Source organism: Microcebus murinus, chromosome 1 (assembly GCF_040939455.1).
Source record: "Microcebus murinus isolate Inina chromosome 1, M.murinus_Inina_mat1.0, whole genome shotgun sequence".
NCBI lineage: Eukaryota > Metazoa > Chordata > Mammalia > Primates > Cheirogaleidae > Microcebus > Microcebus murinus.
The window spans coordinates 69,484,281-69,512,138 of NC_134104.1; the positions used below are offsets into that span (position 1 = coordinate 69,484,281).

General features: G+C 34.8%; 1 protein-coding gene across 1 annotated transcript; it reads left to right on the forward strand.

The window, feature by feature from the left end:
- PPP1R2 (protein phosphatase 1 regulatory inhibitor subunit 2) lies at nucleotides 1-25,823 on the forward strand. Its single transcript, XM_012780292.2, has 6 exons — nucleotides 1-460; nucleotides 13,419-13,526; nucleotides 16,543-16,620; nucleotides 17,150-17,244; nucleotides 22,166-22,333; nucleotides 24,255-25,823. Exons 1-6 carry the CDS (start codon nucleotides 339-341, stop codon nucleotides 24,299-24,301), a joined length of 618 nt encoding a protein of 205 aa, XP_012635746.1. The 5' UTR covers nucleotides 1-338; the 3' UTR covers nucleotides 24,302-25,823.
- Nucleotides 25,824-27,858: the final 2,035 nt, after the last annotated feature.

Genomic DNA, 27,858 nt, shown 5'->3' on the forward strand with positions numbered 1-27,858 from the left:
GCCCTAGATATCGCGAGAGGGCGGGTCCGCTTGGCTTTGGCGTCGGCGTCTTTCCAGCGCTGGGGCGCTAGGCCCGTGCCTCTCCGCGAGCCGCGGGTAAAGTGCCTCCGGCAAGGGCGCGCGAAGGGCCGCCACCCGCGCGGCTTCGGCTCTGGCGTCGGGGTCGTTGTGTCGTGACAACGACGCGGGTGGCCGTTTCCGAGACAGCAGGTGCGGCCGCTTTAGCCCCAAGCGGGCTCCGCGGCTGCCTAGCGGGTGTCTGCGAGCGCCCGAGACCCTTCTCTTCGCGGACCCCACGCCAAGCAGCGACCCTGAGCCGAAAGCCGGAGCGCCCGGCAATGGCGGCCTCGACGGCCTCGCACCGGCCGATCAAGGGGATCCTGAAGAACAAGACCTCTACGACTTCCTCTGTGGTGGCGTCGGCCGAACAGCCCCGCGGGAGTGTGGACGAGGAGCTGAGGTGAGAGCTGGGAGGGACGGCCGGAGGAGCCCCTCCTTCCCGGCCGGCGGCCTGGCGCGCCGCCGCCGTTACCGGCCCGACCCCAGTGCGGGCCGGCTCGGCTGCGAGGATGCGGCTCCGGTCTCCTCCTTCCCCGGCTAGCCGCGGGTGGAGTGATGTTACAGAAGGCAGGACCGATGACGTTTGTCGTGTTTCCTTTTTTTTTTTCTTCAGGTATATATGCATCTATAACATTTTTAAACAGATGTGATATTTGAACTTACTGTAGTTGGGAACATTAAGGAATCAAACCGAAGCTTCAGAGCTTCCACTGTTCAGCTTTTATTATTTCTTAACCTCATCTCGAGGTATTTAAAATTCTTCGATATTTAAAGTGTGTTTTTTTGCCTTGGAACCTTTTAACATTTAGGTTCAAGGTAATAAGGTCCCACAAAAAAGACGATTTGTCCATTAATATCGTGCCACACTCACTCTCTTAATTCCTGGTTTGTCACTATTTCTGTGCTAAGAAAAACCAAAATTTTCCAAGTCCTAGATCTATATTTAATGGAAAGTTTTTTATTTCTAATTATTTTTGCATCTGCAACTAGACTTTTGAGTGCTTTCTAGTTTTGATACCTGTTGAAAGACATGTATAAGCTCAGAACAGTTCAGAAAGGAGCAACTTAATGCCCCAGTGATATTTTAGTTGCTTTTGCATCTTCTGCAAATACACATTTAAAAAGATGTTGACCTGAAGCGTTGTTTGTAATAGTAATAGTTGGAAACAACCCAAAGTCCGTTAGTAAGAACTGATAAAATATTAATTATGGTACATTTGTATAATGGAACAATATATCAGTCTTTAAAGAAGAATGCAGTAGGCATTTATGCACAGAGAAAGAGATCCAAGGTCCAATGCTCTATGAAAAAAATGTTACAGTACAGTATCTACAGTATAAAATATACTGCTGGGTTAGAAGTGCAAGAGGGCTTGGATTATACTAAAAATGTAAGGACTCTACATTCTGGAAGTAAGACTTAAGAAAAGTTATTAAAATGTGTAATTATGAAGTTCAATGAGGATGTTCATGAAATCTTAGAATATTGGAACTAGGACATTCCTGTATGAAAGATCTAATTAAGATCATGAAAAGAACTAGTACTTGGTAGTGATAAATTTATAGGGACTCGTGTTACCGTGTAGAAAATACTCAGTAGGATCACAACTTAGAATTGTGGCCTTGGAGTTGGAAAAGACCTTAGTTTTGTCTAGCACCTCCTCCATGTCCATGTTCTTAGATACTTAAATCTCATATTCCCTCAGATGTAATTTTCCAACTTCAGTTTGGGGTAAGCCACTGTAAGTGGGGTTGGGGGTGGGGGGGATTGGATGGTTGTGGGTCATGGAATTAAGAAAACGGAATCTCACCAGAACATAACTGTAGCAGGAAGACCAAGATAGTTAAAAGATAAATAAAATAACTATAGAAGGCTCTAATGCAGCTTTATGTTTTTCAGCAGCAGGAATGTGGTCCTCATTGGCATTAGTTATTTAGCTGTTCTCCAGTGTGAGTTTATTTTTGTCCGGAAACCAAGTGGCTTAATCTTTTTCTCTTTGTCTGCCTACCTAATTTCTGTTTATTCTCAGCTTTGATCTACTGTAATTTCCCATGGCCCCACTCTATGGGTTGCCCCTATCTCTCTGTTATTAGCTGGGGTTTACATTCAGGTCTTTCTGCCTCAAAGGCCACTGTACTAGATGAACTCAACTATCTTTGTAGGACTGCGTCTTCTGTAGGAGCTACTGGCAGGGCAGATTCACATAAAAGGGATTTTTGCAAGGTAGGTAACTATCTTGTCTAGTTAGAAGGTTATAGTCCTATCTTCAGAGGAAGCTATAGAGAACTAATTCATTGGAGTTTATAATGTTTAGTTCCAAGTGGTAAAAGTGATGGACTTTTTCATGATCATTGTTATATGACTGTAAAGAATTCTCTTACTAATACAGTATTGTTGTCGTCTGTTTTCTGTTGCTTATAATGGAATACCTGAAACTGGGTAATTTATAAGAAATGACAAAATTTATTTTACACAGTTCTAGAGGCTGGAATGTGCTAGGTCAAGGAGGTGCATCTGTTGAGTGTCTCCTTGTTGGCGAGGTCTCTCTGTAGAGTTCCAAGGCAGGACAGGGCATCACATGGTGAGGGGGCTGAGCATGCTAGCTCACCTTTGTCTTCCTCTTATAAAACCACCAGTCCCTTTAATTGATGAATGGATAATCCATTCATGAGAGCAAGGTCCTCATGACCCAGTCACCTTTTAAATGCTCTACCTCTCAACACTGCCACATTGGGGATTAAGTTTCAGTGTAAGTTTCAGAGGGGACAAACATTCAAACCATAACAAATATACATTATTATTTATGTCACAGCTCATGCAGATAATATTGGTAACTCTATGAGAAGTTACTAATAAAGAAGATTCAAACAGAAACAATAAAAAACTATATAGTTGGCTCACTGTAGCCATGGATTTTGCATCCACAGATTCAGCCTACCGTGGATCAAAAACATTTGATAAAATAACAATACAACAGAAACATTTGATAAAATAACACTATAATTTTTAAAAATACAAATTTAAAAAAAACAGCATAACAACTATTTCCATAGCATTTACATTGTATTAAAAGTATTATAAATAATCTAGAGATGATTTAAAGTATACAAGAAGGTATGTGTAGGTTAAATACAAATACTACGCTATTTTATATAAAAGACTTGAGCATTGCACATTTTTGTATCCAAGGAGGATTCCCCACAGATATCAATGGACGACTAGCTGAATACATTTAAAACAAGCATTTTGTAATGTTTAATTTTAATTTAATTACAACCAGCATTCCCCCTTTTGTATAAAAAATACTGAAAATAAATAGCTCTTGCAATTACAATACACTTAGAATTCAGAAACTTACAAAGGTAGTGTGATAGTCTAACTTGAAATCTTGGGGCCAGGCGTGGTGGCTCACACCTGTAATCCGAGCACTCTTGGAGGCCGAGACAGGTGGATCACTCAAGGTCAGGAGTTCAAGACCAACCTGAGCAAGAGTGAGACCCCGTCTCTACTAAAAAATAGAAAGAAATTAACTGGACAACTAAAATAATGTATGTATGGAAAAAAATTAGCCGGGCATGGTGGCACATGCCTGTAGTCCCAGCTATGAGGGAGGCTGAGGCAGAAGGATTGCTTGAGCCCAGAAGTTTGAGGTTGCTGTGAGCTAGGCTGACGCCATGCTGGGCAATAGAGCAAAACTCTGTCTCAAAAAAAAAAAAAAAAAATCTTGGGACACAGAGTATAAGGAAGAAGAATCTCATATTAATGTGAAAATGACCAGGGATCTAAGTTGATTGTCATTATAGTAATAATGTCCTATAAAGTCCTGACAGACACAAAGTTAATGAGTACTGAACCCTTAGCTCCTAGGGGAAATGTGGGGTTAGGTTCCTACAAGCCTCTGGTCACATTTTCGTCACCTAATCAATACACAACTTGTTTCTGTGTGTTTGTATTTAAAGACATCTTATTTAACATATAGGTAGTTTGTTAACGTTGAACGTCGCTGCCAACTACACTATAACTCCTGGACGAAGGAAGTTTATCTAAGGAGTATTTTCTCCGTAAGTCACATCACAGACTTCTTGCACTTAGGAACACTAGATAGTACTTTCAGTTGGGAGCCATTCTATACACTAAATTCATCAACAAAAATGAAGAAACATGGTACTAAACAGACCTCGAAAAGGACACTTTTTTACAGTATGTGAGCTAAATGAAGAAGGCATAACATCACCTTGCTTGACCTCAGTCAGGAAAATAATGCCTCAGCTGGGGATGAGTGCAGTGGGTAACTCACATTTTACCCTGCTCTGCATATGTCTATGAGTGACCAATAAAGTGCCTCAAATGTTGGTTTGGGGATTACAAATTTTAGCAAGTAGGTGAATTTGCAGATAATCTGTGAATAATGAGGATAAACCCTACCTTTTATTGGTGCCTTTATCATGTAAAATACAGTGGGATATTACCAAGGGACTTTTTTTAAGGAAAAAATTTCAAACACTCTTCAAATATGTATGTTTATAATTCATATACATTATATACTATTATCCTTAGATAATTATCAAGACTAAATATACTGGTTTTTTTTTTTTTTTTGAGAAAGAGTCTCACTCTTGTTGCCCTGGCTAGAGTGCCATGGCGCCAGCCTAGCTCACAGCAACCTTAAACTCCTGCAATCCTCCTGCCTTTGCCTCCCAAGTAGCTGGAACTGCAGGCATATACCACCATGCCTGGCTAATTTTTTCTATATATTTTTAGTTGGCCAATTAATTTCTTTCTATTTTTAGTAGAGACAGGGTCTTGCTCTTGCTCAGGCTGGTCTCGAACTCCTGAGCTCAAACGATCCGCCCGCCTCGGCCTCCCAGAGTGCTAGGATTACAGGCGTGAAGACTAAATATACTCTTAAAGTGAGGTTTGTATAAAGCCATATTTCAAATATTTCTATTTTTTAATCCAATCCTTGTCAGAACTCATCAAAACATCATTGGGGGGGGGTTCGTTAATTTTTTTAGATGACTCAGTGCTGTTGTTATTCTCTCTATACCTTGCATTGGCACTATTTTATTCAATGAATGATTTCTTCAGGTACCAACTTTTGAGGGTTAGTTAAATTAAAACCGGATAGAATTCATAAATCTACATAATTAGGCATAGATAAATCTCAGTACATTGCAATACTCTGTTGAACTAGTTTGAACACCATTGTCATATCCTATGATTGTGGAGTTCTCATTCTTCTTTCAAGACACCTTGAATGTAGTACACAACTTGTGAGGGTCTAACTTAACAGACCAGAGTACATGTGTGTATTTCATTGAAAAGAAAACACTGTTGATTCTAAGATGTACCACCAAGAAAGAAAAAATACTGCCAATTATGATTATGAGATCCAGTCCTTTCTAATATGTATTTTTCAGAGGTATAAAAATGTGCATTTGGAATTATTGCAAATATATTAAATGTTATTAAAGCCTATCTATGGGAAGTATTATACTTTAGTGGTAAATCTGGAGGCAGACTGCCTAGGTCCGGATCCTGTCTGCCACTTACTAGCAGATTTTATTAGCTGTTTTTTCAGTGAGTTATTCATTACATCTGAGCCTTAGTTTAAGATTAAATGAATTAATAAATGCAAAATGTTTAAGCCAGTGCCTCACACTTAAATGTTAGCCTTATTGTAATAGAAATAAATGCAGAAGTTAATTTTTCCCACATCTCAATGGGTTGTTTTACACAGTCTGCTTTGGGGTAGTCCACTACTCTGTTCAATTCAAATTTTACCATACTCTTAGGTAATATGCAGGCAGATTCTGCTTGAAAAAAACTGTGCTTGGATTAATGATTTTTGATTGATGTAATTTAAGATGTAAGCACATTCTAACTTTGTCCTTTTCTGTCTATGAGGTGATGTGGAATGTTACAGTCAAAGGCTCACTGAGTAAAATAAAAAATTTGTTTCCAAAAGTTACTTTTTGCTTGCTTGTAATTGCTTTCATTGTTAAATCTTATTTTATTGTTCAGTATTGTTGTCAGGTTTCGAAGTCTTACATTTTGTCAGTCTACATAAGTTGAATCTTCATCTAAAGAAAGAACCATTTATTGAAATGTGCAATTAAATTTAAACACCTTGAGGCAAAATTCTGCCTCCCACTTCAAGCACAGCCAAAATTATCTAATGAATAAGTCACGTGTAACAAGAAGTACGAGTAGGTCTTTGAGATGGCACCATTTGAGCTAACAAAGTGAAAGTGAGAAGTGGTGACTTTTTCAGGACGAGATTTAGGCTGTAAGAAAACCAGTCACCCAAAAGGGAAGGGGGGGGGACTGGAAACCAGCAGGTGCTTTGACCATACAGCAGATCTGCACTGTAAATGGTAGTACCCCTATTTTTGTCTGTGGAGATACTCCAAGAAGGTCATACAGTACATGATGGTATTGAGATTAAACTCAGGTTTATTCCTGGGGGTTTGTTATTCCACAACTCACGTTAATTCTACCAAAAATTTAGAGATGCTGATTCTCATATCCACTGTCCTCTACTAACAGTTTCTTCTGCTTTACACTAGCATTGGAGCCTGTTGTTTTATATCTTTATTGAAATGCTTATTATTGCAAAATATTGTTATCTTTCTTGGATCTGAGTAATTCTAAAGATTTCTCTTTCTCTTAGTGTTATGTTGAGCAAACGGAGGGGCTTCTATTTGCAGTGAAAGTAAACTAAACTCCAAACAGACTGGGAAAAACTGGGGGTCTGTATAATGTGGTGTATGTATGTAAATCTAAATAACTCGTGCAAATGTATGGAAACGTTTCCAATAGATAGGCAAAGGATGTAAATGTGATTCACATAAGCAAAATTAAAAAAGCATTTTTCCTAATATTAGGTAATGAGCAAAGAAACACAAAAACAGTTTTTAAATATTATTTTATATCTGCTGAGGTGGGAAAAACACACACACAAATACCCAATCCTAACATGTTTTGGTAATTATTTGGGATATTACAAATGGTCCTCTTTACAAAAAAAATGCTATATGGTAACATGGAATGGAACTATTAAAGTTCTTAATTTTTTTTTAAGAGCTAGGTTCTCGCTCTGACTCCCAGGCAGAGTGCAATGGCATGGTCAAAGCTCACCGCAGCCTCACACTCCTGGTTGACAGTATCCTCCCACCTCAGCCTCCCAAGTAGCTGGGTTTACAAGCCTGCAGTGCCACGCCTGGCTAATTTTTAAAAAAAAATTTTTGTAGAGACAGGGTCTCACTATGTTGCCCAGGCCTCAGACTCCTGGCCTGAAGTGCTCCGCCCACCCTGACCTCCCAAAGCACTGGGGATTATAGGCAATAAATTTTAACTCAAACACCTATACTAGCAAATTATCAAATTTATTCTTAATTTTAAGAAAGCATGATTTCTGCTTGTGTTCTGTAGTTCTTTTTCTTCTTTTGCAAAAAAAAGGGTGTTGCCCCTGACCCCCCCATTAGAGACTTTTTAAACTCTAAAGGTCCATCTTCATTCTCTTTCTATCCTAAGCAACAATGACAATAAATTATCATTTTTAATTCAATATTGTTAACATCATTTAGGAAATAACTTGTTTTGCTTTGAGATTAGGAAGTGTGTGACAAGGTTGATATGTGTTTATTTTTTTAAATATTTTATTGTAATGCACATATAGCAAAGTGTTTTAAATGTATAGTGTAAGAAAATGTTAGAAGGCAAACACCCATGTAACCACCATCCTAGTCAAGAAATATTTCCATTACTTCAGAAATGTCACTTACCCTTCCCAATTAGTCTCCTCCTTCCCCCAGTAGAAACCACTATTCTGACTTTTGTGGTAATTGCTGAAGTATACATCCCTAAACACTTTAGTTTGCCTGCTTTTGAACTTTATATAAATGGAGATGTGCTAGTTTTCTTTTATAGTATCTTTAATAGGAAATGGTTATGGGGGAACATTCAGTTACAGTATCATGGATCTCTACTTGTTAATTAATTGGATTGCTTTCTTCACAAAATTAATCTACTCTTAAAACTTGTATCCACTTTTTTCATTATCCTATTAATCAGAAGCTTCTTGATCATTTCTGCTATCTTCAATCTTTAGAAGTGTATCTCTTTTCATTGTGAGTTTCCTTATGTAGAATATGGCATAAGCAGACCTAATCATTTACTTTCTAAGTTTACAGAAATTTGTATGTTACAGAGCTATGTAGCAAAATAAAATTTCTGTAATTGCAGATTTAGAGAGAAATAGAAAATTGCTTTTTAGAAATAACTCATTCAGTGGCATATCTTAAATATTTCAAAATCATATAAATTTTGAGTCTTAACAGGTCAAAGGTAGAAAGAGTTCAGTACAAAAGCAATTTAAACTTCTTTTCAGAATGCCATATCTGAACTAAATCCCTACAGTGGTAAGTGAGATCTTGTTTCAGATTCTTAACCCAAGACTTTAGATTTTAAAATCATAAAAGGCTGGTACCGAGTTACCTCAATTGATTTTTCACAGTCACAGATTGAACTCCTTATTTTGCTCTTTTCCCCCTTCTCACTACTGCATTTGATTAGTAAATACATAAATAAATAAATATTTAAAAATTAAAAGTTAAAAATAAAATCATAAGAACTCTATTTGTGTGGTGCTTTTATAATTTAATTTCACAGACATTTCAGTTGGTTTAATAATTCTAAATCATAAGGATTGTTATTAAAATCCCATTTTATTATAATTTCCATGTAGAGTACAGTTAAGCCTTGAACAATAAAAGGGTTAGGGCACTGACACCCTCCCCCACCCTGGAAGTCAAATCCACACATAACTTTTGACTCCCTAAGACTTAACTACAAATAGCCTGCTGTTGACTGGAAGCCTTACCTACAACATAAGCAGTCACTTAACACATATTTTGTATGTTATGTATATTATATGCTGTATTCTTACAATAAAGTAAGCTAGAGAAAAGAAAATGTTAAAATTTATAAGGAAGAGAAAATATATTTACTGTTAGTAGAAGTGGATCATCATAAAGGTCTTCATCCTTGTTATCTTCACATTGAGTAGGCTGAGGAGGGGGAAGAGGAGGGATTAGTTTTGCTGTCTCAGGATAGATGAAGAGGTGGAAGGAGAGGCAGACATACAAGGTGTAACTTTATGGAAATACATCGTAATTTCTGTCTAACTTTTTGCTTTTCCATTTCTCTAAAAATGTTTTATATGATACCAATCCATCTTCCACCATTTGCTTTAGTTTTAGTGCCCATGTCATAGAAGGGTCTATATTGTAAAAGACATCAAAAGCAGTCTTGAATAGTAAGAAACCTGCCAGATTGTCTAATGTCAATTTGTTTTCTGACACTGCTGCTTCTGCATCTTCTTCATTGTCTGGCACTGGTTCAGAATTTCTCATCTCCATGAAGTCATCTGTTAATTCCTCTGGTGTGATGTCTGTTGGCTCTTGAATTTCTCCAAGATCCATATCTTGAAACTCTTCACTCTGCTACCCCCACCTTTTTTTGGCCACAATCTGTTTTTTTATTTTCTTGATTGGCTGTATCATAAATCTGTGAAGTCACATACAACATCTGGACACAGTTTTCTCCAGCAGGAATTTATTGTTTTGGGACTGCTGGCTTTCCATAGCTTTTTCTATAACAATGGCATCTTCAATGATGTAATCCTTCCAGACTTTCATGATGTTCTGCTGGGGTTCTCTTCCATAGCATTGATAATTCTTTCCATAGAGTAATATGTACCATGAGCCTTAAAGGGTCCTTATGATGCTCTGATCTAGAGGCTAAATTAGAGACATGTTTGGAGGCAAGTAGACCACTTTGACAGCCTTTAGTGTTGAGCTTGTGGGGTTCTTGGTGGCCAGAGACATTGTCTGATATCAAAAGAACTTTTAAAAGGCAGCCCTTTACTGCCAAAGTACTACCTGATCTCATTGACAGAACCAGTCCAGAAAAAGGGTTCTTGTCCAGGCCTCCTTGTTGTGTCTGTACAACCAAAAGACTGGCACCTGTTGTTCATCTTTTCCCTTCAAGGCTCAGGAGTTAGCAGCTTTATAGTTAAGTACAGTCTTGATCATAAACCCTAGTGCATTTGCAGAAAAAAGTAGAGTTAACCTATCACTTCCTATCTTAAATCCTGGAGCTCATTTCTCTTGCTTACTGATAAATATCCTTTATTTATTAGTGGCATATTTTTCTAGAATAGGGCACTTTCTGTGCATTAAAACCTATTCAGGCAGATACCCTTTCTTCTCAGTGATTTTCATAATGCTATCTAGGAACTTGTCTGCTGCCTCTCGGTCAGCAGAAGCTGCTTCTCTTGTTGTCCTGACATTTTTTAAGACAAACCTCTTTCAAAATTATCAAACTATCCTTTGCTGGCGTAAATTTTTCAGCTTTATATCCTTTACCTTCCTTTTGCTTTTAAGTTACTATATAATAACTTCACTGTTCTCAAATCATATTAGAATCTATAGCTATTCCTTTCTTGTAGCAGTCCTGCACCCATTTAAAAGCTGCATTTTCAAAACAAGATAAATAGGTATTTCACAAAAAGTGCAAGGTTTTTGTACCTGCTTGTATAGCTGTAGTGACACTTTCATGAATGTTCTTTTCTTTTTTACAGTGGTCCTTACACTAGAAATCAATATTGTTAAAGCAAGATCTGTTTACCCTGTCTAGTTTAATCAAGTGACTTTCTCAAATACTAGTCACATTTTAATTTAATCAGTTGAAAATTCAGGTGAATTAAGCGAATATCCACGAGTTCCATTCTGAATGAACAAAGCAGTTCTTTAAACAAGAAGCATTCTCTGCTTTAAAATAATGACTATTATGTCTTAATTTTTAACTTATAAGCTTTTAAGATTTTTACTATTTCATGGAGAAAAGACTTTAGGCAACTTCTGACATTGAATTTTTTGGGGAAAATAGGAGTTGTAGTGTCAGTCACCTGTGGAATATCTGTCTGGGCCTGCCTTTACCTCTTGAGAAAATGAAGGATAAGTAAGATTTGTAAGGAATCTGTAATCAAAGGGCTTAGTTTACAGTGGAAAGTTATTCGGCTTTAAAAAGAAGGTAATTCGGACACATGCTACAACATGGATGAACCTTGAAGACATTATGCTAAGTGAAATAATCCAGTTACACAAGGACAAATACTATATGATTTCACTTATGTTAGGTACATAGAGTAGTCAAATTCATAGAAACAGGAAATAGAATGGTGATCAGATGGTTTCCTGGAGGGAGGGGGAATGGGCAGTCGTGTTTAATAGATACAGAGTTTCAGTTGGGGAAGATGAAAAAGTTCTGGAGATGGATGGTGGTGATGGTTGCACAACAATGTGAATGCATTTAATGCCACAGAATTGTGCACTTAAAAATGGTTAGTGGTAGGCCGGGCATGGTGGCTTACGCCTGTAATCCTAGCACTCTGGAAGGCCGAGGGGGGAGGATCGCTCAAGGTCAGGAGTTTGAAACCAGCATGAGCAAGAGAGAGATCCCGTCTCTACTAAAAATAGAAAGAAATTAATTGGCCAACTAAAAATATATAGAAAAAATTAGCCGGACATGGTGGTGCGTGCCTGTAGTTCCAGGTATTCTGGAGGCTAAGGCAGGAGGATCGCTTGAGCCCAAGAGTTTGAGGTTGCTGTGAGCTAGGCTGACACCATGGCACTCTAGCCTGGGCAACAGAGTCTCTGACTAAAAAAAAAAGGTTAGTGCTAGCTTCAGCAGCACATATACTAAAATTAGAACAATACAGAGAAGATTAGCAAAAAAAAAAAATGTTAAAATGGTGTATTTTATGTTATATATATTTTGCCATAATAAAAGAAGAAGGAAAAAAGCGCTTAGTCTGAAATGAGGACACTGTGGGTACTTGAGGGCAGAAAGCAAGAGAACATAAAATCAAACTCACCTGCCAGGAGTGAGCATGTGCAATTTTCAAGGTGATTTATCAAACCCTTTTGAGAGCATGGAGAAGGGAATATAATAGTAACTAACATGTAAGTATGTCATTCTTCAAGGGCATTCAGGATCTGGGAAATTGAAGATATCTACAGTAAAACCTCACCAATTGACAAAATGGATAAAGGATGAATCAGTGTAACATTTATATTGATTCTTTTTTTTTTTTTGAGACAGAGTCTCGCTTTGTTGCCCAGGCTAGAGTGAGTGCCATGGCGTCAGCCTAGCTCACAGCAACCTCAAACTCCTGGCTCAAGCAATCCTCCTGCCTCAGCCTCCCGAGTAGCTGGGACTACAGGCATTCGCCACCATGCCCGGCTAATTTTTTGTATATATATTAGTTGGCCAATTAATTTCTTTCTATTTATAGTAGAGACGGGGTCTCAGCTCTTGCTCAGGCTGGTTTCGAACTCCTGACCTCGAGCAATCCGCCCGCCTCGGCCTCCCAGAGAGCTAGGATTACAGGCGTGAGCCACCGCGCCCGGCCTATATTGATTCTTTTTAAAGCAATTTTATTTTCAAGTACATAACAGAGTTACAAACTGTATATGTAACAAAATAATGTTGGCTTGTAGAGAGATCTTTGAGGTCTTTTTTAATGAATAGATAATTTGTATTTAGGCATTTAATTATTGAGCACTTTAGTAGTGGTGCAAATACTTTGTTGAATTTTAATTGATGTTCTTGAAGTACTTACAAAGCATTTTTGTTTCTCTTCAAGTAAATCTGAGTACACCATTTCTTAAACCCTTGTTTTTCTAGATTCAGAATTAACTAACCTATAATTTTATTTGCAGTCTAATTATTTAGTGGTATCTGAGTTTAATGAGGCTTTCTCTATAGTTTTATGCTCTGAATCTTATTCTGATTGTTACAGATATCCCTGAAGAAATTGTGATATTCCCTGAAGGAAATGTTTGTTATTATTTATTTTTATCCTTCTGTACACTGATCTTGGGGTTTTTTGGTTTATCAGTTACCAGTATTTATTAATAGGTCAAAAATCCTTAACTACTGACATCAGACAATGTATGGATTTTGATTGTAGTTATTAATTCTATAGGTCAAATGAAGACTAAGCATGTCATAGTATGTAATAGTGTTTTGAAGCCCAGATGTAGATTCTGAATACTGTGTTTTTAATATTTGGTCACTAAGTGTTCTATAAAATATATACCAACATTTTACTTTAACTACTTAATGGCTTTTACCCTAAGTCAATTTCTATTCCAAGAAAGTATATGTAAAAGTAGAGATTAACAGTCAAATAGAAGTTGAAATATGGGATTTGAATGTTTGTGAATTTTAAATGTGCAAGTTTATCTTTTACTTCATTGGGAAAAATTTTTTTTCTTTTTAATTTTAGTAAAAAGTCCCAGAAGTGGGATGAAATGAACATCCTGGCAACATATCATCCAGCAGACAAGGACTATGGTTTAATGAAAATAGATGAACCAAGCACTCCTTACCATAGGTAATGTTACATAGACATCATTCCTGTTGTGACTTGTTTCCATTTTGCATTTGATATGAGTGTCTGGAGAACAGCCAATTTGAATTTGTGTTTTTATTTTATATTTTTTACTAGAGCAGTAGTCAATAACCTAACTGCACTTTTTTAGCAATAGTAGAAGTAATGTGTAACTTTAAAATTGTGGAATCCATTTTGTACTTATAATTGTAGAAAACATTTATTTGTTGCACTTCCGTGGTCACTAGCTACTAATAATGCACAAAGATTAGTGAGTTTTGCCTTCCTTGAAAGGAAAGTGAGACCTGAGCTTGTTTGCTTCCCAAGTAGAAATCAGGAGCTTACTCAGTCTCTTTGAAAAAAGGATAACTACATGGATAGTAACTCTGTTTTAACCCACTGAAAGACAGCTCATTTTTGTTATTTTATGTCCTTATTTTTTAACTTATGTAATATTGTAGTTCAGATAATTACATTGTGATTTTTGGCAGTTTCACGTCTCGGAATTTTTTAAATGCATTGCAAAATAACAGTGTGGCAATAAACCAGTATGAAGACCAAAAAAATGCATCAATAAGCATTATAAGAAGTTGGAGATTCTAAATAAGTAGAAATACCTAATTAAGATTGTACCATCACTTATATTGAATAAATAAAATATTTTGTCATTGAAGACAATATAAATCCAGAAATTACCATTAAAATAGAGTTAAGAAATACTGTATTTTAAATCAATGGATGAAAACTTTGGAAGATGATTTTAATAACTCGATACTAACAAAAACAGTAAAAATAAGAATACATATGAAGACATTAAAGATTGTGACAAGGAGAGAAAGAAATAATGAAATAGGAGGTACAGATACTAAAACCCAATACTAATGAAATTTTAGTGAAGAAATAGACATTTTATGAAGAGTTTTATACATTATTTTTCTCCTAATTCCAAGTATGTATTTTGAGACGTGTCTATTTTCTTTCTTTCTTTTAAAGAGATGATTCTCACTACGTTGCCCAGGCTAGAGTACAGTGGCTTTTCACAGGCACAGTCATAGCGTGATACTACAGCTATGACTCAAACTCCTTGGCTCAAGCAATCCTCCCACCTCAGCTTCCCAAGTAGCTGGAACTATAGGCACATGCCACGGTAGCCAACGTCTGAAACATTTCTTAAAACTTTTAGTGTAGCAGAATCCAAAGTTAGGGCTTTCTTCCTTTTCAATAAATATAGTGGCCATCCCTCACTTATTTGTGTAGTTGGGGATGACCATCCTAAAAGAGTTAAGATCTGGCATGATTTTAAAAAGTAGTTGTGGTTGTTATTTTTTGACTGTTTATATTTAAAATAATAACGAATGATAGGTATTTGCAGAAAAGTTACTTTGTCCCTAAGTAATTAAGAATATATGTACCCAGATATATGTGCTCAGCTTTTGTTGTCAATTCCTTTCATGGCTTTTTGCTTTTTTTTTTTTTTTTTTCAGACAGTGTCTTACTTTGTTGCCCAGGCTAGAGTGCAGTGACATAGTCAGCTTACTGCAACCTCAAACTCTTGGGCTCAAGTGATCCTCTTAGCTCAGCCTCCCAAGTAGCTAGGACTATAGGCTTGTACCACCATGTCCAGCTAACTTTTATATATTTTTTATATATTTTTTATTTTTTTTTATAGAGACAGGGTCTTGCTGTGTTGCTCAGGCTGATCTTGAGCTCTTGGTCTCAAGCAATCCTCCTGCCTCAGCATCCCAAAGTGCTAGGATTATAGGTGTGAGCCACTGCACCCAGCCAGAAGATGCTTTTTATAGACAGATAATATCTTACTACTTAAGAATTTCATATTATTAGTATACAGAAAGTTATTATTTCTTTTATGTACATACATAAACATACTCATACAATTCATCTGTAAATTTTATAACATAAATAGAATTTTCTATAGGATAATTCCACAAGTTGGCAAATTCTTTATTTTACCCTACTCTGGTTAATTAAATCCAATAATATAGATGAGTTCATTTCAACTTCCCTTGGAAAAAAGAGTATAATGTAAACTATAGTACTTATCTCCTTAATTAACCAGGAAATGTATAAACTGACAGTTTTTCTGTCTAATTGAGTTCAGTTTAATGTACCTTGTGACTTTAATATACCAGTGGCTTGAGAACTAAGGATGCTCATTTTTGCAGTATAGTGGGAGCAAATTTTTCAGTAGAGGGTCCACTGGGAAAGCTAAATAGCTTTTAAATTTCCTGAATGAGATCCTTAGGATGTAATTTTGTTATTTTACCTAGTCCTGTATCTGTTAGATCATTTGTCTTGACTGTAAGATTGACATACAAATACTTTAAAACCAAACAGTGGTTTATTTTACATTACTTATTCCCTCCCATTTGATGGAATCATTCAAACTTCGTAGTGTTTTTATTTTTTTCAGATGATCAAGTTTTCAGTATAGTTTGTCCTTCAATATCCATGAGGAATTGGTTCCAGGACCTCCCTCATATACCAAAATCCACAGGCACTCAAATCCCTGATACAAACAGGCATTGTATTTGCAAAAACCTGTGCACATCCTCTTGAATACTTTAAATCATCTCTAGGTTACTTATAATACATAATACAATGTAAATGCTGTGTAAATAGTTGTTATATTGTTTAGACAGGAATAAGGACAAGAAAAACATCTGTCCATGTTCAATACAGCTGCAGTTTTTATTTTCAATGACTATTTCAGTCCACAGTTGGTTGAATCCATTGATGGTAGAACCCATGGATATGAAGGGTTGACTATTTTTATGGTTATTTTTTTTTTAATCAGTTGGAGTCTTTTCTTGGTTGGTGCTATGCTTTTAAATATTTGCATTGAATAGAAACTGTTTAAAAGTTAAACCTCAAAGATGATGACAAAGCTATCAATATATTGATATATTAAACTAGGTTGATAGAATTATGTTTTTCTGCCTTGTTTTTCTTGTTGAAAATTATATTTCAAGTATTAATTACAATGTGCTTGTCATCCTAGTATGATAGGTGATGATGAAGATGTACATAGTGATTCAGAATCCACTGAAGCCATGACTCCAGATATCTTAGCTAAGAAGTAAGTACTGATCACTATAAAAGCATTTTCACTTATGCTGTTTTTAGCTGTACAGAGTTAAAGGAATTTTATGTTGCTTTACTTGTACAAGTGTAAAATAAACAAAAGGCTAAGGTTAGATTTTTTCATATCAATTTTTATAATCTTATTTCTTGATCAAAATCAAGGTATGTAAGTGGTAGGAAGATTGGAGTACCTGAACCTGGGATACTGAAGTATGTCACTTCCCTGTGGTTTTTTTTAAAAATGCCCTGTCACTTATGTTTTAAAAATATTTAAGAAAGGCAAAAAAGAAGTAAATTCATAAAATAAAAACTCTCTTCCTTGGCTGTTCTTGATTTTAGCATCCTTTCCACTGTTCTTATTGCTTATTGGTTTCTATTGTCTCACTTTTTATTTTCCTCATCAGATTATTGCTAGCATATTAATAATCTTTAGATGTTTTTACGAGACTCAGAAGTTGAATATGACTCTTAAACAATAAAAGAATATCAAAGTGTTAATTTCTTTGTAAATGGTTGTTGTATAGATTAGCTGCTGCTGAAGGCTCGGAGCTGAAGTATCGCGTTCGGGAAGAAGAAAGCAGTGGAGAGGAAGATAGTGACCTCTCACCTGAAGAACAAGGTAGTTTCTCCTTTACTACTTTAAGCATGATGATAATAATTTTTGCTAAAATAAGTCCATTATTTGGCAGATTGGCAGATGGTTTTCTTTTTTGGAAAGTGGATGATAGGAAAATGGAAAGCAACATTTTTATAATTCAGATTCTACTTGTGAGGGTTCATTGTGTAATAGTTTTTCCCCCCCTGGTTTCAAAGTATTACCGTCTTTAAAGTAGTTGTAAGTGGCTAGATGTGGTGGCTCACACCTGTAATCTTAGCACTTTGGGAGGCTGAGGCAGGAGGATCACTTGAAGCCAGAAGTTCGAGACCAGCCTGGGCAATAGCAAGACCCTGTCTCTACAAAAAAATATTTTAAAATTAGCCAGTCAAGGCTGGGCGAGGTGGCTCACGCCTATAATCCTAGCACTCTGGGAGCCCGAGGCAGGCAGATTGCTCAAGGTCAGGAGTTCAAAACCAGCCTGAGCAAGAGCGAGACCCCGTCTCTACCAAAAATAGAAAGAAATTAATTGATCAACTAAAAATATATATACAAAAAATTAGCCGGGCATGGTGGCTCATGCCTGTAGTCCCAGCTACTCGGGAGGCTGAGGCAGTAGGATCACTGAGCCCAGGTGATTGAGGTTGCTGTGAGCCAGGCTGACCACCATGGCACTCACTCTAGCCTGGGCAAGAAAGTGAGACTCTGTTTCAAAAAAAAAAAAATTAGCCAGTCATAGTGGTGCAAGTCTGTCATCCCAGCTACTTGGGAAGCTGAGATAGGATGAGTGCTTGAGCCCAGGAGTTTGAGGTTGCAATGAGCTATGATGATGCCACTGCACTATAGCCTGGACAATAGAGTGAGAACTTGTCTCAAAAAAAAAAATAAAATAAAATAATTATAAGTATTCCTTTCATTGTACTTTTTAGTGCAACTTGGGAGCCCGAGAGGCAGGAGGATCACTTGAGCCCAAGAGTTTGAGACTATAGGCTAGGATTGTGCCACTGCACAAGGCTGAAAACTCAATCTCTTTCTAAATTAATTAATTAGTTAATTAATGCTTTTAGAGTCATTGACTGGATGGTCATAAAGTGCATAGCTGTAAGAACTAATTTCCCATTTGCTTGTGCTTTTTCTATTGTTAGACAGTGGTACAACTTATCAAATGAACCAAGATGGTCAAATGCAGAGTGGCAGTCTTTATTAGGTCCCATCAAACTAAAAGAGCAATAGTGTCATCGGCTCTCGTAGCCCATACAGCACATACACAGTTATGGCATTGCTGCCTGCTTATGGCTTCTGTTTTCACAAATAACAGTGGTTACTATAGAAGTGGGAAGAAAAGGAATGTATTTTATCTTTGTTGCTTTTTATACTTTCTGAACCATGAGAACGTATAATCTTTGCAAGAATTTTAAAATTGTGTATAGTTTATTTTCAACTTAAGGAAAAACCAAGCCTATATATGAGGAGGAAAGATGCAAGAAATACACAAACACTCACAAAAAAGAAGAAGAAAGGAAGTAGAGTAGAAGTGTACTTGAAGCTTTACAAGCGAGGACTACCTTTATAAAGAAGTTGAGAAAAAACTTTAGAACTAAGATTCCAAATATTTTCTAGTTAACTGTCAGGATTTTTGTCACATGTGGTTGCTAAGGTATAATTTGCTACTTTTTCCTATAATCTTTAGAATACAGCCTGTTACAGAACTGTGAGGGTCGGAACCTAATATTTGTATAAGAATAATTTTACATGTAGCATATTTTCAAGTTGTAAGTCTTTTACTCTCAGTGATTTGACTTATTTTCCAAAAATATGCCTCCAAGAGGTCCTTGAAAAGGGTTTCAGACACAGATTGTTTTTAGTTTGTTTCCTCATTGCTCTCTAAAAATATGATCTGTTGAGAATAGAAAATTTATTATTAATGTATATTGTCAATTTTCATAAAGGTATCATTATTCCTTAAGTTGTAGTTCCATTACCTAGCCGGCAGGGGGAGCCAGGTGACTGATTATAATTTCATTAATTCAGTTTCCAGTGGTAGAGTTACTGAATTACATAGGTGTTCTTTGTTTTAATTAATTACATGACTAAAAAATCATTATTTATTGACAGCAAAGATTCTTGGAAAAATTTTCTTGTAACTTATAGCCTAGCAAGTAAAATTATTGACTACGGAGTTAGACAAACCTGTTTGTGCTCCAGGTATGCCACTTGACTAATTTGCTTAATTTCTCTGAGCCTCAGTTTCCTCATTTGTGAATTGGGAGCTGTAAAAAATACTTATTTTAGGATGTCTCTGTAAAAAGTAAAAGGTACAATAGAATAATTCACTTGTTTAGTGTATACAGGCAGTTGACCATCATTAGATCTGGGCCTGAAACCTAAATGTTCTTGTACTCTTCGCATTATGTTGCTCTACCATATAAGGATTATAAGTAAAGTGAATATAAATATTCAAAGACTATTGAGACCACTTATCTTAGCAGCTTTCTATGTAATGAATACTTTGCATATTTTAAGTGACATAATAAATATTGATTATTCCAAAATTAGAATATAACAACTCAGTTCAACATATTAGAATTAGAAAGAATTTTCTTAGACTTCATAAATAACATTCACAAAAGAGAAATACTATAATATCAATTCCTAAGAATAAGAAAGTGCAAATTAAAACAGCATCATGGTACCTTTCTTTCCTTGCAGATCAACAAAGATTAAAAAGAATGACAATTCTCTTTTAGTGTGAATGTGGAGAAATAGGTTACTCACACAGTAACATTGGTGGGTATGAAAAATTGGCCATTTTGGAGGGCAGTTTTTTTGAAGTATTTTTTACCAAGTCCCATTCAGTATACATGTACTCATAATTACAAAAGTAAAAATTTTACAAAAAAGTACTTGCCTTTACTATATATGATACATTCCAATTTATTTTACTTCATCTTTTTAAATGTTGGTTGTTACTTAGGAAAGAGTCATAATGCAAAGTTCGAATAACACTGGCTTATATTGAGAAAAATAATAGAATAAATGTAAAAATATTTATATACATTACACCATGAAAACATTGAAAATGTAATAGGGAAAATCAGAAATCTTTGAGAATAGCGAATTAAATTATAACTCAGTACCTTGTAACCACTTAAAAATTATGTATATATGCTATGTACGAGGCAGAATGTTTACTATATGTTCATATACTTTACTGTCTAAACTGGGTCATCATTATAGTTCTACCAAGCAATAGGCACAAACTGAGACTGCTCTATGCAAACTGGATATATATTCATCCTAATAATATATTAAATAATGCATTAAATCTTAATAATACATTAAAAATACAGTATGATATATTTTTATAAAATACATTTTTAGAAAAACATCTTATGAAATACTGTTAATGGTAATTTCTGAGTGAGGAAATTAAGAGGTTTTTTTTAAGTTTCTACTGTGAACATATGTTACTTTGTAATGAAAAAAGTGTTACCTTAGTAAAATTGCCCTTGGTAGTGGAGGCTTGTAGAACAATTATTTTTTGTTATTTTTTAGTATTGTTTTTACATCATTTGAATGCTTGAAAGACATCACTAAAAATTTAGTCATGGAGATTTGATCCTTTTATTGGTCTTTTTTAAAAATTTTATTCTTCTCTATAATATAATACCCTCAAAGAGCAAAACATGTCACAAAATTAATTTATAAAGCTATCTGGCAAGATCTTGGTAATTTGAAACAAATGTTTATACGGTGATATTATGGATGTTAGTCTCAGAACTTTGACTCTCCCTATCCAAATAGAGGATGAAAAGTGATCGATAAGTAGTGACATGAAGATTTTTTTAAAATATCAGCATAGATGATGATAAAAACTTAGAGAATTAGAGTCATTAAGAAAGTATTTTGAATCACCTTATTGAGAGATGTCTTTATGCTTTTTTGACATTAAGATATTTTAATGAAACTTTAAATCAATGGTGAATGAATTTTAATGCTCTTCATTGGCAAAATAGTTGGCAATTTTATGTAGACCTCTCTTTTTTGTTTTTTTAATTTACTGGTCTAAGAAATTTTAAAATCCTAGAATTATTTCTTCATAAACAGTTGCTCTTTAAGGTGCTGTCTATTAATGCAATCAGTTGTGTTGAATTGCTGCCAGCTTTGTGTTTCTATGGTGAAGACTGTAAATGAGAGAATAATCTGGAATCACTTCACCATTCCTTTATAAACAGGTTTCTCTTAAAATTACTCTGAGAATGAAGTTACTGTTTTAGCTGGTAGTGTTTTAAATCATGGTGGTTTCTTGACAAATAATAAGGTTTTTTTTCTTAATTATAAAAATAGAAAATATGAAATATTCAGACTGCACCATGCATCAACTACTGTTAGTTATTGAGTCTTATTTTCTGTGTTCATGGGTATGTGTGCAGGTTTAGTACATAATATATACAGTATATGGTACTGTCGTTTGCCTTTTTTTGTCCCCATTCAACTCTTTCTGGATAATTTTCCCATAATCTATAAATTTTCTTCACAAATATAACTTCTTCCATCCAAGTGCTAACCAGGCCTGACTCTGCTTATCTTCTGAGATCAGACGAGATAGGGCACGTTCAGGGTAGTATGGCCATAGACACACAAATATTTTAACTTCTAATGGCTCTATCTTATTCCTGTTCTCCATTGAGATGTACTTGAACCATTTAAAGCAGAGGTTGGCAAACTTTTTCTGTAAAGTACCAGATAGTAAATATTTTAGGTTTTACACACCCAGTGGTCTCTATTGCAAACTACTCTGTTCTGCCATTGAGCACAAAAGCAGCCTTAAGCATGACAAAAACAAATAAGCATGATTATATTTCAGTAAAACTTTATGTACAAAACAGGCATGGGTCAATCCTTGAGATAAGACTTCCTAAGCTTACTTTTTTGTATCTTATAGAAAAAAAGCGACAGTTTGAAATGAAAAGAAAACTTCACTACAATGAAGGACTGAATATTAAATTAGCTAGACAATTAATTTCAAAAGACCTACATGATGATGAGGAAGATGAAGAAATGTTGGAGACTACAGGTGGAGAAAGAATGAATATGGAACAATCAAATCAAGGTTAGATGTTTTGAAAATATCACTGAGACTTTTGTAATCCTCTGTGCCTAAAATAATATACTTTATTTTGCTTTAAACTTGTGAGAAAACTTCAGAGAATTTTACTGAGATTCACTTATGAAATATATTTCTAAAATTTCAGTCCCAGTGGGTAATTTCAGAAAAATGAAGCTTTTATGCCCAGAGTTGTTTTAAAAGAAACATGTTGTTAATATGGAAAGTCTGTTTTGACATTTTTTTTTGGTACAGAGTATGTCGTATCTTTCCAATGTTGATTCTTTTGACTATTGGATTGACAAATTATTTGATTTTTTTTTTTTTAAGTCTTAGACAACCAGCCCCTGTAGCCTAGCAACTCTTGATCAGTCATAGGAAATAGATTTTATTAACTTATTTTTTATAAACTGTTACTTCGGTATTTAATGAAGGTGAATCTTCCACACCACAAATGAAGTTTTTTGTTTTTTGGGTTTTTTTTTTTTTTTTTGCCTTTTACCTACTCTTTGTACTTGCATTACTTATGCTTTTCAGTAGAGGTATAACTTATTTTATTATGGTGCCTAGAATGGTTAAGACTTAGAAAAGTAAATAATTATATTATTGTTTGGGTGAGCATAGTATGAAATATGAATGAATAATTCTATGATACATCCTGATGAGTCACTTGTCTTATAGTATCAGGATTATAATATTTTTTGTTATTCCATATTATGCTTCAGCCTTTCAGTCTATTTCAGACAGGATTTCATTTCTATTATATATATACACCACAATCTGTTTAGCTTATATTTAACTTAAACTTGATCTTAAGTAGTACTTCTTACATGTCTCTCTTCCTTTTTTTTAAATTTATTATTCATTTTTAGATTATCTATCTCCTAGTTGCCCTAAAGTCTTTGTTTCTCATTTTACATATATCTTGAGGGTTTCCTTTGATGTATTCAAATAAATGTTTCTTTGATTATAACTTCTCATCAGTTTTTACTCAGACTTTCAATATCAACTCTAAGTGACTTGTAGTAAGATGCTCGGAATACCCCTCATTTGCCATTTGCTACTGGAAATTTGTACCAGCACCACTGTGCCAAAGATTAAAGGGGCTTCCTTTTTTTTTTTTTAAGCCACAGCTTTTGAAAAATAACTCTGGCATTTTGTCCATCTCTGCTAATAAGACATTAAATTTCACACATTTAATATATAATATAATATTTAATATATAATATAAAATATATAAATATATTTTTTCATTTAAGCATAATAGATAAAAATTTGTATGAGCTTAGTGCCTGATTTTTCTTCAATGAAGATAAAGTACTCCTCACATAAGATTTTGGAGTATATCCTGCTTAGCATTATAAAACTCCCAAGGATAGGATAAGGCTTAGGAAAATAAGTTCTTTATTTGTCCCTTACCCTTTTGGGGCTCTTAAAGACATTTTACCAGTTTTTAAATTTCCAGAGTCTGTAGAGCCCATTACTTTTTTGAGCATTGGCAGTCTCTTCCCTCCCCCATTCCCACCTGTTTTATTGGAGAAAAGTGGCATGTTTAGACACTGAGGTAATATTTTATAGTTTTGAGGTAATAGAAATCTTTTTATAGCTTCATATATTTGAGTTGTAATAAACCCTTTGCTTTCTACCTGTGATTTCTTCAATCTAAAACCTGTTTGTCATATTACCAAGTAGACACTTCTATTCTGCTCTTTAGAATATTTTAGGGGTTTATATAGATTCTTTCATATCAGTCTAATTCAGCCTATATGAAATATACCTAACTTGTTTTTAACATTATTGTATTTATTATTTATTTATGTTGCATTATTTATTTATGAAATAAATCCATCATCCATGTGAGGGAACTTTAGCCAAGGTGGCAATACACAACAAATTATGCTGACTTGTTTTTCTTTTATCTTTGCAGGATCTACTACAAGTGACCAACAGCAAAACAAATCACAAAGTTCATAGAAGATATTTGTTCAATACTGTAATTGTTTGTTAAATCCAGACCCTGTTACTATAATACACTGCTTCTTGTTCTCCACAATTCGTGACTTAAGTACCAAAATGCGTACCAGTTATTATATATTGCCAAGAATTAAATGATAACCTTAGAGACTGAGTAGACTGAAAATGCCTAATTGATATCTTGTGCCTAGTACTTCACCACAAATACAATGTAATGTCATCAGTCCAAAACTGCATTACTTTTGTAAGAACACTGGTTAATTTGTATAAGATATTATATAGCTTTTTATGCTTTAGAGGTTAAACGATATTTTTGGTGGGGGAACTAATTTATTTTCATCACTTTCGAGATGTGGTAGCTCTTATAAAAATTTTCTTTCTTTTTTTTTTTAATCAAAAGCCAATTGGAACAACAGGATATATAGGCTGATAAATATTCAGACTACAAAGTATTTTAACATTTGTCTTCAACTTGATTTGTCTGTTTAATTGAAGAGAATTATAAGAGTTAACTGTTGCATTTTCTGACCTACTACCTTTAAAATTTCTATTGAGTTTCTTTGTGTTTACAAGGAAAGTATTGAACTTTTTCTCATCAAAACTACCCTTTTTTTTCACAAATAAATTATCAGGTTAAACTTGCACTTAACGTCTGCTCTTTTGTTTTTGTTTTTGGTACATTGGGCAGACTCCAGATCAATTTTTTTTAATAGATATAATTCTAATGTAGTTATCCCAGCATTCCCTTTATGTACCTGTATTAACTACTTGCTTTTGTTTCCTATTCCTTTCCACACATATGCACATACTCCTTTACCTTTTAAAGGATGATAAAGATTATCATGGCATGAGGAACTGTTTTCCTCTCACATGTTCTGTCATTTGCTGCAATAATGAAATTCTTATTTTGACCATCAATGCCTATTAGTTCTTCTAAAACATGAAGAAAATAGAGTAGCAGTAGTACTGTAGATAGGAAATACAGTTCAACTGCTGAATTTCTACACCTCTCTGATTTACAGCTTGCTAATTAAATTGCTGTTATTAGTTTGTTTGACTTCATTAGAATTTAGAAAACAACTAACTGAGGTTTTTTTGCATGATGAGAGAATTGTGTGTAATCAGTGATATGATTGTTTACAGAAGTAAGCCTGAACATTTTTTAATTTAAAAACTTTACATAGTTCCTGCTTTAAGGGAATACAATAATGTTATACTATGACAAATGTATTTTATTCTTCTAACACAATAAGAATTATTTGGATCTTTTTCCTGAAATGAAGTGCAGGAAAGTCCTGTGTACCTTGGTTTAGTGATAGTGTCACTTATAGTCAATTATTTGTATCTCAATTTTTTGTTAGTACCAAAAGAATCCATTATATGAACAGACTTTTAAAATTTCTGTATATTATATATATGAAAAGGCTTTTATTGAACAGCTTATCTTCCACTTGCAAGTTGATGGAAATATCAGTATGTCAAAATAAATAAAAAGTGGGAGAATTCTTTGCTGTTAGTAAAATGTGCTTATTATTTTGAATGTTTTTTCCTTTTAATGGGATCTAATCAAAGTACCTCTGAACTGCAGATGCAGAATTCCAGCTACACATTTTGGCTGGTAATAACCACTGATTTACAAACAAACAGTATTTATCTCTGCTTTCTGAGTATAGAATGATGGGTTATCTTATCTGTTTAAACCTGTTTGGGGGCATGTGTGGGGATCAAATCTGTACATATATGTGTATATATGTTCATGCACCCAGACTTCTGTTTTGGTTTTCTCATTTTGAGTTCTTAAAAGTATCCACATACTTGTTATTTGTAGAAGTAGCTGTACAGTGAAGAAAACGTAAGACTTTTTAACAACTGATTCTTTGGGTGTTTTCTGCAAACTATTTCTTGAAACTTAAATCACAGACATACTCTCATTTCTGGTTTCAGAAAGTAGGTAATTATTTCAGAGGAGTAAGACATGCCAAATAATATGCTCAATAGGGTTTTAGGTAGTCAGATGCAACTGAGTAAAAATATTTTCATCTAGTCATGAGTTCCCAGTTGACATGATATTGAACTATACAAAAAATGGACCTTTCTGAGTCAAGTTAGATTTTTCCTTTGGAGAAAAGGTATCTGTGAATGTTCAGTTCCTGCTAATGTAGATTTTACTTTCAACTTTTTAATCAGCATCACTTCCTCTGCTTAACTCTGTGTCAGTTTGCTTATTCATTTATCAGTCTAAAATTGTGCAGGGATGACTCTTTAAAATTCAAGACATAATAGTATAAATGGATTGTTAAAATAAGACTTTAAGTTGAAGATTAAAGCAAAATGCCATTTCCCCCTAAACTTTCATTTTATTAATGTTTTTCCCTTTAAGTTAGTATACACTACATATATTATAATAAAATACAATAACATGACAATTGCATGTATGTGGATTTTATTTTCTTGCTCCTCTTGCTCCTCAAGACCATAATCCATTGACCAAGTGTTCAGGATACGAAGAGTGGATCTTGGATGATGTGGCAGAGTAGTTTGGTCAGTAGAAATGATAACAAGAGCAACCATTTATTGAGAACCTATTACTTGCTCTTGCCCAACATCGTGCTAGGCCCTTTGCATCTAATCCTCAAAACCACCACACAAAGCAGGCATTCTTATCTGTACTTTATAAGTGAGGCAAACACTCCTGGCCAAGTTCTTTAGTTTCAGTGTCACAAACATGCTAAATGACAGGATTCAAATCCAGATCTAATTAAATTTCATACTCTTTATGTTTTTTTTTAGGTGTAGAAAATTCATTTTAGAAATTGCCTGTTACAAATAAACTTTATTTGGATTATTGATATATATATATGCTTTAGGAGTAACAATTTTCAGGTATTTAGTTTGAGTTTCTATTTTTTAATTGTAATCTGAAAAATTAAAAATAATTTTGTTTGCAGTTTGTGTGCCAAAAGTGTCTCAAAACCACAAATACTCAGTGGCTAGAGATGTCTAAATGCATGTGATTTGGTTGCATTCTGCAAGATTTTTTTCTAAACAGGCTGTTTCAAGCTCAGAGAGATTTTTTTCATAGAATTAGCATTAAAAAGTCAATTACCAAACCAGCCTATAAAAACCAACATGTACCTAAACCTGCATTTCCCATTATGTTGCCTAAACCCTCATACCACAAGATGTTGAATGAAAATTATTTCATGAGCAAATTAGCCTTACACATGCTCTATACTTTATTCCTCTACCCCCTGGGAGACATATAATATATACATTATCGTATTAAAAGGTCTGAGAAGTCCTGCTTATAGGAACCTATTTATAATAAAACTTAGTTGAACATTTTTCAAATGTATTTCACCATAACCACCCCACCATGTCCATCAAATAACATCCCAAGTAGAGCATTAGGCTAGGGTTTCTAATATATGAAAGTTGAACTTCCTCCTAAAAGAAGAGGAGAAATGGTTTATCAGTGATAGAGGGAAGACATGGTAGCAATAACTGCACAGTATTTATAGATTGTATATAATTTGCCAAACATAAGACCTTAATTT